The 11,957-nt window shown below is 32.6% G+C and overlaps 1 protein-coding gene and 1 long non-coding RNA gene across 3 annotated transcripts; both read right to left on the reverse strand.

The window, feature by feature from the left end:
* Positions 1 to 3,054: 3,054 nt before the first annotated feature.
* LOC106379427 lies at positions 3,055 to 5,046 on the reverse strand. 2 transcript variants are annotated; one of them, XR_001276036.3, is made up of 4 exons: positions 4,823 to 5,046; positions 4,687 to 4,740; positions 4,058 to 4,333; positions 3,055 to 3,976 (listed from the first exon to the last, which is right to left on the reverse strand). It is a non-coding gene; the product is annotated as an uncharacterized LOC106379427 (long non-coding RNA). The 2 variants fall into 2 exon arrangements; XR_001276035.3 differs by having other exon boundaries at positions 4,687 to 5,045.
* A 3,961-nt stretch (positions 5,047 to 9,007) lies between these two features.
* LOC106379426 (abscisic acid 8'-hydroxylase 3) lies at positions 9,008 to 11,562 on the reverse strand. The gene is made up of 6 exons (XM_013819381.3): positions 11,051 to 11,562; positions 10,631 to 10,949; positions 10,144 to 10,530; positions 9,880 to 10,045; positions 9,571 to 9,796; positions 9,008 to 9,458 (listed from the first exon to the last, which is right to left on the reverse strand). The coding sequence occupies exons 1-6, from the start codon at positions 11,257 to 11,259 to the stop codon at positions 9,353 to 9,355; spliced, it is 1,413 nt and encodes a 470-aa protein (XP_013674835.1). The 5' UTR covers positions 11,260 to 11,562; the 3' UTR covers positions 9,008 to 9,352.
* Positions 11,563 to 11,957: the final 395 nt, after the last annotated feature.

Below are 11,957 nucleotides of genomic sequence, written 5' to 3' on the forward strand. Positions count from 1 at the left end.
AAGTCATGCAATCTGATCGTTTGAACTAACAGTTATCAGTTATCCATGCTTTACATGAATGTCTTTACATGATTGATGTCCTTTTCACTTTGAATTTCCTGACTTGATTGTGCAGATGGAGTTAGCTTGCAGATCCTGAAAACACCATACAAGCATCATCACAAATCATTATAACTAGTTTCAACAAAAAGGCTTGAACACTAATCTTGATGCACTTCCACGATAAATAATGTAATCGTACTGTATCACAATATCATTAAAAACCTAATGAGTAAACAAAAACAATAAGAAACAAAAAGCATATAGAATCGGATGATTTTCATGATCCTGCTTAATGCTTATTCAGATTAATTAATTAATATATTTCTAGTTGTTTAATCTGTTTTAGATATTTTAATTGTCTTTTTTATTTGTCCTTGGCTAATCACTTTATCTATTCAACTAATTATTAAACCGTGTGTTACAGCCAACTAATCAACGAACATAGTAATGTACAGTCACTTATGAACTTTGACAGACTGTTAATTCTTCACATTCAATTAAACTACAATTAAAAGTGGTATTATCTATTTAACTAGGGTCGGCCGCCCTAAGGCGGAAAGTTAGCAAAAACTATTTTATATGAATTTACATTAATTTTATAAAGCATTTTTAACAAAATTGTAGATTGAAAACGATATTATAAACAAAAATAAATAAATAGAATTCAGAGATCATGTTGTTATTTTTAATAAATATTTTTTGACTGAATTAAAATGACAGTAACTTTCATTATTCTATGAAGAAAAAACTAATATAATAAGATTAATGACATCCACGTACAATTATGCAATGATCATCCCAGAGAAATATGTTAAGAAAAAAACTTATATTATCTAAGCGAAAACAACCTTTTGTTAGTGTGAGTAACTTAGTATGTGTATGTTTTAATTAAAATGTGATAGTTTTCTATTAATGAAAGTCATACTTCAACTTTCTTGTTACTCTTTAAATTAAATACGGTTTATCGTTATTAAATAAGGTTAGAATTTATTAGATAGGTTTTACTATTAATTTAGAAGTTATTAATACTGTGGAAACTTTCGTTATGAATTAACAATATATTTAAATTTAAATTAAATGATAATATTGCATGGACGTTTTTTATAGAATTCATGCTCGTATGTAATAAAGAGTTTATGCTGCAGATGCGTGTAACTATCTTAAAAAATACTCCCTCTGTTTCATTATAAGTATCACTTTAGGTTTCGGCATACAGATTAAGGAAACAATTAATTTTTTACATTTCCTATAAAAAAAAAACACTATTACCTATACACCTAACCATATTTCAACCAATAGAAAAATAAATTTTGCATAAAATTAATAAATTTTGCATTGAAAATCAAAAACGACACTTATTTTGTAACGAAAAAAATTCTCTAAAACGACACTTAATATGAAACGGAGGGAGTATATTTTTACATTGATGTATTAATACTTTGAAATAAAACCGTTTACCGTACAAAAGGAATCATTCAAAATTTTCAAATATCAGAGTGTATGTTTATTCAAATAGCTAAGTATGAGTAATATATAATAATATGTTTGCGCTATTGTATGAAAAAAAAAAAGAAGTTAGGAACACTATTTATCCTGAAATCATTGACCTTAAAAAATACATTGATGTAAATGGGTAAAGCAAATAATTATAGGAGCACTATTTATCGTGAAATTATGGACCTTAAAAAATAAATTGATGTAAATGTGTAAAGCAAATAACTATTCTTATGTTTTTTTTTTGCTAAAACATTATTCATATGTTAAATACTCAGTATATGTATAAAAAATTAGTAAATTCAATTTTGCATTCACTATATAATATTATACATTTTATATGTATGTTCACTAATATACTATAAACCTATTGGTTCATCTAGTTTTTTTGGTTTTTATGGGCTATTTTACACATTAAAATAAATAAAAACATTTTATTGTATTTTCGACACGTGTAAATCTAATTAAAATCATTGTACTCGGTTCTGTTGATTTACATTAATTTGTCATACCGGTATGATCAGATTGAATATCAATAATATCATAAGAGTTGTTTTTATGACGTATTCACAAGACGAAGAACACAACATTATTTGTTTACTAAAATATAAAAGTATATTGTTAAAAGTATTATTTTTAATTTGATCTAAGATTCACACGACAATATTCCCACATGTTTATAAGTTACACCAAAAGCCGACACGATCTCCAACTCCAAAACGCCGCGTTTTGAACTCTAAGTTAATGAAACACCGCGTTTTGAATGCAGACACGTGTCGGCTTCTCAAAATTCGAATTAGTGATGTGTCCGCCTATGTGGACAGTCTAGGAGGGAAGCAAACTCAACTTTATATATAAAAACTAGGGTCGGCCCGCTCTACGGGCAGAATATATTTTACTTGTGATCTAGGTTATTATTTTTTGTATGATTTTGTAGTATTTTTAGGTTTGCATTTGCAAGAAAGGTGTATGATACACTACAAAAAAAGGATCATATTACATCATATAAATAGTATCAGAAAAATAAATGATATCAATTTGAAACACATATTAATAAATGATACAAATATTTGTTTTAAGATCAATTATTGTAATTGATGTTGTTATTAACTTATCTTTGTCTATATTAATCTTTGTTAAGCAAGTGAATATTAATTAAAAGATATATTGTATTTTCATATACGTGTAAAAAATATGCAGTTTACTTAAACTAAAAATAATTTTAATTTTTACTATTGTTTCTGTTCTTCTTATTAGAAATCAAAAGTTTGATAAATTAAATTTTTATTTTATTTTTTTCATTAATGTTATAATTTTAAATTTTTATCGTTTGTTTATTATTATTTTTATTATAAAAGTAAGTAAATAAAAATACTTGTCATTACAGTTGAAATTCAATACATAAACTATGAGTTATTTTTCATTCTTATAGATTTGTTTTTGAACGTGTTGGTATTATTGTATACATTTTTAAACCTATTGATTTAGATAATATGAATATGTATGGATATGGAGAAATGAGAAGAAACACCACTTTTTTTTTTTTTTTGAACATTGAGAAGAAACACCACTTGATCACTTAGAGCCCACGTTCCCACTCTTAATCACCCAAAAATTATAACAAAGACGTGTTCACATCTCATCTCTCACTCACTCACCAGCTCACTTCACTATCTCAATTCTTATTCTTTTTTTCTCTTACAATTCAACCAATCAAAGACGATGGCTCTCGACACATTCAATTCTCCGACCTCCACAACGACCACCGCTCCTCCTCCTTTCCTTATCGAGCCGGAGAATCTTGACTCGTGGACCAAAAGAAAACGTACAAAACGACACCGAATCATAGATCAGTCTGACGCTTCTTCCGAAGAAGAATATCTCGCCCTCTGCCTCCTCATGCTTGCTCGTGGCTCCTCTGATGGTGATGATCATCACTCTCCCCCAATGGCTAAAAGATAAATTATCACGACGTCTGTAACCAGAACATCAAGTGATAGACACAAGCACTGGCTTCGAACAAAGATTGGTCGGAAATAAACAACACCTATAAATAACAGAGCCAGCTTCGTTGAGATGCATCACTTTCTCTTTCATTTTAAGCCTTCTTGACATTATATTGAAGCCTCTTCATTTTCCGAACAGAAATAATTCTAGAGTTCCTAGAATATAGTGTGCTTGGACGTTGCCGCTACCAGGGCATGGCATCTAGTCATAAGGTCGCTGAAACGCTAGACGGAGGTCAATGGAGAGACCGTTAGTGGCTGCAGGTTCAGATGGTGGTATACCCATGGCTCTGTGCTGCCTCTGCGAGAACAGGGGATGATGGCATTGTGTTAGGTACAGCTGTTCGAGAACAGGAGACTGAAACTCCCGCCAGATTCAGACTCCTTGTCAAAATAGAAATGAGTTCCAGGCGTGGCATTGAGGAACAAACGACCTGCAAATTGAAGCTCGGTTAGTTTTCATAAATAGCATTAGGATGAAACTCATAATTAACAAAACAGATATGAAGTGATACCTCCTATAAGCTTCAGATTAATGCATGTTGGAACAACCACACGTGATTCAACCTTGTAGCCCTCAAGCTGTTTGTGAAACGATACAGCGTGAGAGTCGAATACACTCATCATAGTGACAGACACACCACTATTGAACCGGATCGAGAGAGGAGAGTTGGACAGCTTGAAGTTCAAATTGCTCCGTGTTACCTCAAAGTCGCTAACATAGTACATTGAAAAGATGCCTGAATGTGTTCAGCGGTGGACACGTTCCTGGTGGCTTGGGTGAGAGTCGCCTGCAATGCATGACAAATTGGAAACATAAACAAAACAAAATATATATCTTGACCATCAATAATAAACTAAAGCGCTTGTTAATTTTTTCATAATCAAGACATAAGCATATGGATTTCCTTATACGGACTATTTGATGAATAAAAATATACGAACAAAGTGAAACAGAATCAACAATCACAACAATGATCATATCCTAAATATTTGATGATAAGAAAAAATTATGGGGAATAACGAAAACATGAGTGTATTGATCTCTGGTGAAGAACTATTGTTTGAAAGTTTCATAATCAAAACAACAACAACGCTTGAAAGGATTAAGAAAAAAAAAACTACAAAGTCAAGCCGGAAGTACCTTGGCGTACAGGAGGAGCATGTCGACCCTCGCCGCCTCGCTTAACCGGAGATCCTTTCAGAGAATTGAAAGAGAAGATGAGTCCAAGAAGAGGATTGCTCACATATTTATACTGAACACACACCGCCTTTCATACCTAATCAACACCTCAAAGACACATCCTGGGAGAATAAATCAACAGGATTAAAGACGAATCCATAAAGAAGTCCGTTACAGTCATGAGAAGAAGCGCAAACGTCACCGCCTCCGGCCGCATGAAGATGATAGACGATCTTTGTGGGTTAGTCTACGTCGTATTAGGGTTAGAGGGAGAGAGTCTTCAGGCCGGATGTTTGCACGCTTTCAGGACCAATAACACACAATAAAGGAAAAGCTCATGACGCCATATATTAATGAAACGCTGCGTAGAGAGGGAAGGGTGTCGCGACGTCAGGCAACGACTTATTGACATGTCCGCCTACGTGGCAGCACCAAGAGAGAGTAAACCCTTTTTTTATAATAATAGATATTTGCACAAAAAAATCTACTTAATTTATGGTTTGATTGACAGAAAATTAGCATAAACATTATACTCTTCATTTAGCACATCATTACATTTGGATGATGCAAATGCTCTCCAGGTGTTCTTTACTCAATGTTTTCATATGAAGTTTTTATAGAGTATTTGCATTTAGAATATATAAAATCTTTAAAATAATTTAATAGAATTAACTTATTTTATATAATAATATCACAAATTATATATAAATACTGTTCAACCAATTACATTATTAATTGCATTCATGAAAGTATACCATTTCTGTAGCGTACTGGTTCTAAAGTATAATAGTACTGCTTTGCCATCAAATGTACTTATCGAGGCAATAGTAGTAGTATCGAAGATGGTGCTCTCTTTTTTTGAGGAAATATCAAATGAATATTTTTTCATAAAGTCAAATACGTAGATTTTAATCTACTCCTAAATATGGTTATTTAGTTGAGCAAATAATTATAATATTTGTTTAGCAACTTTTTCCCTTGGTAATTAATTTGTATTAACATTGTGGTCATGTAATTATTTAGAATCAGTTTCGATGATGTTTTTGAAATTTTGGTATGTACATCTCTCTAGCGCGAAACTCAAAACCATGTTAAATAAACTTTATTTAGCAAAGTGGATCCTTTCCAACCTGCAGAATCGAACATAACTTCTATTATTAAATTTTAAAAAATAATTCACTAGGCCAACTCTTGACTAGTTTTGAAAATGTTCGAAAACTCGTTAGGCGCTACGCGTGCGGTTGGGTAGGGCCTAGCGCCGAATCAATTAATCGGAGACTATACGGAGATTAATCGGGGAGTAATTTTATGGATTTTATATATATTTTAGGTGTTATATAAATAATATGTGTACTAAAACAGTCAATGACACCTAGGCTAGTCGTAATGTTCCTTCCCTAACTCATCCCAGGCCCGGGTTCGAATGACGAAGCCTCCTTTTGTCAATTTTTTTTTTTAAGGTTTAATGAACCAGAAAAGACGAAAATATCCCTGTCTTCAACCTAAATCCCTGCGAATTTTTTACAGAGCAACAGCCGCCATACTTTTTCTTTTGCGATTTCATTGTTTAATCTTGTTAATCTTGAAGATTTTAATCACAATAGAATAAGTTTAAGAGATATATGTCATTTGGAACATAAAACATACAAAAACGATTATATTTTAAAATTTTCCGATTAATGCTCCGATTAACATCAAATCGCGACGGTGGTCCTCCGAACCACGTATTTCCGCCGATTAACCGGCCGCGGAAGCCGCGTTTTTGAACAGGACTTTTGATGCGCGTGTGTGTTTTTTAAAACCTTCAAACCATAATAGAATAACCAACAAAAGTTTTAATGTGTGTCAGTGTGTGTATGTGGGTTATATACTATCATAATAACATATTTTATTTTCTGAAATTTAGTTTTATTGTTTACTATTTAACATTTCATTAGTGTAAAATATTAAATTAACGAAATTAACGAAATTCAAAATCAAATGGCTTTTTTTTGTGTGTCATGATCTAACATAGGCATGGGCATTCGGGGTCCCAATCGGATTTAGGTTTAGTCCAATCGGGTTTCGGTTTTTCGGGTTTATCAAAATCAGCTCCATTCGGATTATATGAAAATTCGGTTCGGGATCGGTTCAGATTCTATCGGGTTCGGGTCGGATTTAGTAAATCTTCAAAAAAACCGGTACAACCCGATGTACTTTTGGGTTCGGGTCTCAATCGGTTCTTCGGTGTAAATGTACCTAATTTATATCTACTTTGTAACCAAAAAGTAAGTGAAATCGGTTCTTTAGTTTTAAAATACTTGACTTGTACATATTTCGGTTCAAAAAAAAGAAAGGAACATCAAATGTGATCATTCAAAATCAAGTGAAAGGTAAACATAGTTATTGATCGAAAGAAAACCAAATAAATGAAAACATAAAACGAAAACCAAATAAATGAAAGCATAAAACGAAAACCAAGTTCTCATGAAATGAAAAACATTATTCAATGAAAACAAAACCAAAATCTAAAAACTTCAACCTTCAACCGCCTTCTTCAACCATCAATCTTCATATAATAGATAATTATTTTAGATGTTCAATATATTTTGAATACATATTAGGAATTGAGATCATGTTTGGTACAAGTTCTTTTTGGAAATTTTGAATGTTTCGGGTTCTATTGGGTATTCATTTAGGTTCAGGTTCGGTTCAGACGATACTCATAACCCGAAATACGATAAAACAAGATCCATTCGGTATTTATGCCGGGTTCGGATCGGTCCGGATTCATTTTTATCGGATCGGGTTCGGTTTATTTGCCCAGCCCTAATCTAACACATATAAAAACACCTATATTATTCTCGCTCGCTCAAATTAGAATGAATTAGATCCGCTATACTAATAGTAGTATTTGCTTGGATCCGCTAGTAAAGGCGACGTTATCACCTCAACAATGTACAGTAAATTAATAATGTTAGGATTACACCAAAACTATAATTTTTTTATTAATTTATAGAGATATTAATTTATCGATATACTAATTGAACCAAAAACTCAATTTGAAACTATGAAATTATATTATTTTATAGAAATTTTTAGTGTATATTAATTTATAGAGTATTAATTTAAAGATGTTATACTGTATTGTATATGAACACTAGAATTTGACTTTGGTAAATATCTTTCAGAAAGATTAAGAAAAGACTTAGTGATCCTTAGATTAAAGAACAAAATTACAGCTGTATATTTTTAAGAAATTTTTATTGTGATGACTGATTATAATTAGTCATCTAAACGAGAATATCCGCATTCTTGTAACAAAATATAATCACATTTATTTTACCAAAAAAAAAAATCACATTTGACTGGGCTGGCTCATAATTCACGACTTATGGTCAAAGTCGCCCCTGAAAAAGTGAAAAGATTAGAATGGATTCGGCTTTTAGCTATTTAATAAAATTATTCAAAATTATGTAACTCCAGCTGTCGTTGATTTTGTATTTACTTTCCATAAAAGGTATTTAAATTCTTTTGACCAGGTAGTTTATTATTTATATAATACTCTCTTATTTTTCACACAAATGTAAAAAATGATTGAAATACATTTTATCTCTTTATTAATTACACATATTTAACTAATAGTATTTCAAATAAATGAAATTATTTATAAAATCAATGCATTTATAATTAATATTAAAATGAAAATTGCATTAAAATTCTAAAATGGTATTTTTTGTAACAAAAAGTGTTAAAATGACATTTAATATAATATAGAGAGAGTAGTTAAAGTATTATACAAGTAACCATGTGAATGGTAGAACCAAAATAAAAGTAAAAAAGTGAACGGTAGAAGTGTAGAACCAAAAAAAGCAACTAAGTGAAATGTAGAACAAAAAAGTAACCAAGTGAATGGCTAAACAATTGGCCATGACTTACTGGTTGATGTCATGCCATATGTTTATACTGCAAATTTTAAAAGGTGATTACATACTCCAAAGGTATTTTTTGTGTCAATTAACATCAACCTAAACTACCTACGACCTTGATCATCAGATTCGAATACGCCAAATATCCTTCTTTTTTTTTTTGTTTGTGCAGTAAAAATTGTTTACTTACAGTTGATAAAGTTTTACTTACATCAGTCCTGCAATTTCAGTAATATACTTTAAAAAAAAACTAAGTTTCAGTGATATACTCAACGCTTTGTTTTATGATTTTTGTACACAAAATATCATACATGAAAAGTTTAGTTAGCATTTTGTTATAAGCATGATAAAAGACGTTAACAAAATTAGTTATAAAACAATAATTTGTTGACAACTGCAAATTTTGTTGGAAACTTGCTTTGAGCATTCCATAAACTGATATACATACATCGATAGCAAAAACAAATTACAATTTGAGAAAAATGACACAGAAAAGAACAGAAAAACACTAAACTTCTCTATAACCTTTTTAATTCTCTACATTACCTAAACCTAAACCAAATTTTCTATAAAATAGAATATAACTGAAATCTATGTACACTTGAGAGTTCCGTTTGGATTTTTCCATCTTGTTCTCTTCTCATTTTGTATATTTGATCTCTTAATATGGTAAGAATCCCATACTTTCTAATCTAAGAAAGCTATCTTTGTAACTATTTTCATACGTCAATCTCTGGTTTTCGTTCCAAAGTAATAGGCAGTCCATTCTGAGGAAGAGCAAACGGTCCATATTGAATTCCGTCACTTGGTCCTACGATTGACCACCTGAAAATTATCAAGAAACCACTCATAAGAAAAAAAAATCTTTCCAAAAGAAGATTAATCCAACTTTGTTTCACGTCTACATCAAAAATAACTATAATGATTTGTAACTAACCTGTACTTAGTGGTGAGGTGATGGATTAGAATGGAGATTTCAAGTTTAGCTAACTCGTTGCCCGGACATGAATGGATCCCATTCCCAAATGGCATGAATGTATTCGGCTTAGGTGCAACTTCAAATCTCGATGGATCAAATTTTCCGGGATCCGAAAAGAAATCAGCATTGTGATGAATGTTTCTGAATAGCGGCAATACTTTCCATCCCTTTGGTATCAAGTATCCTGTAGAAACCATGTTACTTAGCATAAGTCACATGTAACATATTGGTATAGACATGATCAAATATACGTATGTTTGTACATACCTTCATATTCGACATCTTCTACAGCTTCTCTAAATGTGAAAGATAAGATTGTAGCAACTCTCATTGTCTCTTGGACGACTCTAGAAGTAAGTGTCATCTTCCTTGTGTCTTCCCAAGTGAGACCCTCTCCTTCCTTTTTCTCTTTCCTTATCGCCATTTGTTCTTCCTGTTTTACCCAACAAAAAACCTCATTAACTTATGAAATTGCCACTCCTTCATGAGACTTCCATAAGTGTCCTTTTTAGAAAAAAAACATGTACTTACAGTGACAGCTTCTAGGACATTTGGATTATCTGCTAAGTACTTGAGGATCCACGTCAGCACACTCGCGGTAGTGTCTCTTGCCGCGAAAATAACTCCGATTATGTTGTCGGCGATTTGCTCATCGGTTAACCCTTCTTTGTCTTCCATGAATGATCCGAGAAGATCTTTGTGCGTAGACTGGTTTTGTCTTCTTTTAGATAAGATGTTAGCAAGGATCTGAGCTAGCTCCTTGCGAGCTTTCATGGCTTTGTGGAATAGTGTTCCCGGGAGATTGATCGGCATCGAGTTGTAACCTTTCTCAAGAATGTAGTAGCATCGTTTCAGATCTTCTCTGTACAAGACTGCGTCTTCTCCGAGTATTGAGATCAACGCCACATTGAAAGTGTACTGTTGATACATAAAGATCGAGTCAGAGACAGAAACAGAAATAGAAACAGAGGATACTCTGTTTTTAAGACAAGAGTGACAAAAGATGTGGGGGGCTTACTGTTTTCATTTCTTGGTAAGTGTTGAGTTGAGTTCCATCCCAAGAACTGAGGGATTTTTGAGCGATTGATTCAACGTTAGGGACCATGTTCCTGACTGAATCAGGCATGAAAGCTCTCAAGACGAGCTTTCTGAGTTTAGCATGGTAATCTCCTTGGTGGAAGAAGATGGCTTGCTTTCCAAGCATCCTCTCTTTGCTCGCCGGAAAAGTTGGTTTAAACAAATGAGACTTGGTAACCAATACGAATTTCGCTGCTTCAGGGCTCGAGATCATCACACAGGGACATCCTAATACATGAGTCTTGAACACCGAACCGTATCTGTTTTACCATGTAATAAATAAATAAAAGTCAACTTTTCTGTTTCAGACAGAAAATTTCAAATTTAGTTTTTTTTTTTTTGATTGTGTGCAAAGTATGACCTTCTTTGTTTTGATGCGAAGAACACATTAGGGTCTTGCGAGTAAAGCTGGAATGTTTCTCCGACGTAAGGATAACCCATTGTTCCCGGAGGAAGAGGGAGTTGCGAGGAGGAGCTACGGCGGAATCCAGCGACGGAGGTTATTAGCCGGAGCAAACAGAGAAACAGAGCCGCCACAAAGAAAGTGAGGAACATGCCGGAGAAATCCATTAATTTAAGTATTTGATCAAAACCCAATTCGTCACTTGAAATATCTTTGTGGATTCTCTCTAATGGAGGTTTGTTTGAAATGGAGAATCAAGTGGGAGAGATGATTTGGTTTTATAGGCAGTGGAGGGGAGAGAGACATAAGAGTGACTGGGAGTTTCCTAAAAGGAACTTCTTTTTTGTTGAGCCAGCTCATTTGAATGAGAGTGACGAGCGCATGTGTCGAACACCATGCAGGGGAAGAAAAAAAGTAGCGCGTGAGATTTTGACCAGAATTAGCCATCGTTAATTACTTATATTACTATAATATGTTTTTTAATTAGAATAAAGTCAAAGAAAGGGGCAATCTGGCTCTTAACTAGCGACAAAGGAGAGGTAATGGGCGGTTTTAATTAAATGTTTGCATGTTTATTGAAGGCTACACTTCAAGGATTATATATTACTAGTTTAATTTGTAGCTCCAACTAAGTAGTAACCTCTTGTGTTTATCTTTACTACAGATATTTTCAGAAGTAAAAATAATCATTGAGATAAAGCATAAAGAATAGAAATGGTTGATGATACATGTACTTCTAATGTTTGGTTTTAGTAATGTTTATCTATTTTTAATCTGTTGAAGATGGTATATGCAAGTTGAAGATGGTATATCCAATACTCAAAATACTGGACAAACAAGGATAATACTAAACATATTATTTTAA

Source organism: Brassica napus, chromosome C7, assembly GCF_020379485.1.
Source record: "Brassica napus cultivar Da-Ae chromosome C7, Da-Ae, whole genome shotgun sequence".
NCBI classification, from domain to species: domain Eukaryota; kingdom Viridiplantae; phylum Streptophyta; class Magnoliopsida; order Brassicales; family Brassicaceae; genus Brassica; species Brassica napus.